Below are 487 nucleotides of genomic sequence, written 5' to 3'. Positions count from 1 at the left end.
CTTGGGCAATCCATTTGAGGATGTTCCTAGTTAAGATCAGACAAAGCCGACAGAACCACAAGAAAACGACCTTTGATCTCCCAGCCCTCCCACTCCAGATTGTCTTTTTTCATTTCATTATCATTTTCCCCCTGCTCTCTCTCTCTTCCTCCCTCTCTCTCTCTCTCTCTCTCTCTCACTCTCTCTCTCTCTCACCTTTTTTAGCATCCCCCATCTCTAATTTGGTTTCCCGCATGCACACAGTAAGCACAACATTACAATCATCATCATCATCATCATCATCATCTTCCTCCTTCTTTCTCCAATTCTCTCTCTCTCTCTGCCTGGCTGGTAAGCCATGCTCACTGGCGTGCTCACAGTGCGTTCTCTTGCTCTGCTCTGGCAACCGCTGACCCATAGATGGCAGTAGTGGGACACAGAGCAGCTCCCCCCACCCCCTACGGCTGCTTGGTGAACCCAGAAGTGCCGGTGCGTGCTCGTGATTCAT

The 487-nt window shown here is 49.9% G+C and overlaps 1 protein-coding gene across 1 annotated transcript in view; it reads right to left on the bottom strand.

Moving 5' to 3' along the window:
* The window catches only part of ncam2a (neural cell adhesion molecule 2a), a 68,402-nt gene extending 68,188 nt beyond the window's left edge, over positions 1-214 (bottom strand). The window contains exon 1 of the mRNA XM_076297193.1: positions 196-214. Within this exon, the coding sequence (XP_076153308.1) occupies positions 196-214 (19 nt within the window). The remainder of the gene's footprint in view (positions 1-195) is intronic.
* Between the last annotated feature and the right edge of the window lie 273 nt (positions 215-487).

The sequence above is a fragment of the Alosa pseudoharengus genome, unplaced genomic scaffold (genome assembly GCF_046254945.1).
Source record: "Alosa pseudoharengus isolate Yale_2024_CS ecotype anadromous, Long Island Sound unplaced genomic scaffold, YU_APseudo_1.1 YU_APseudo_1.1_scf_20, whole genome shotgun sequence".
NCBI classification, from domain to species: domain Eukaryota; kingdom Metazoa; phylum Chordata; class Actinopteri; order Clupeiformes; family Clupeidae; genus Alosa; species Alosa pseudoharengus.
This window is presented reverse-complemented; position numbering and strand designations above follow the sequence as displayed.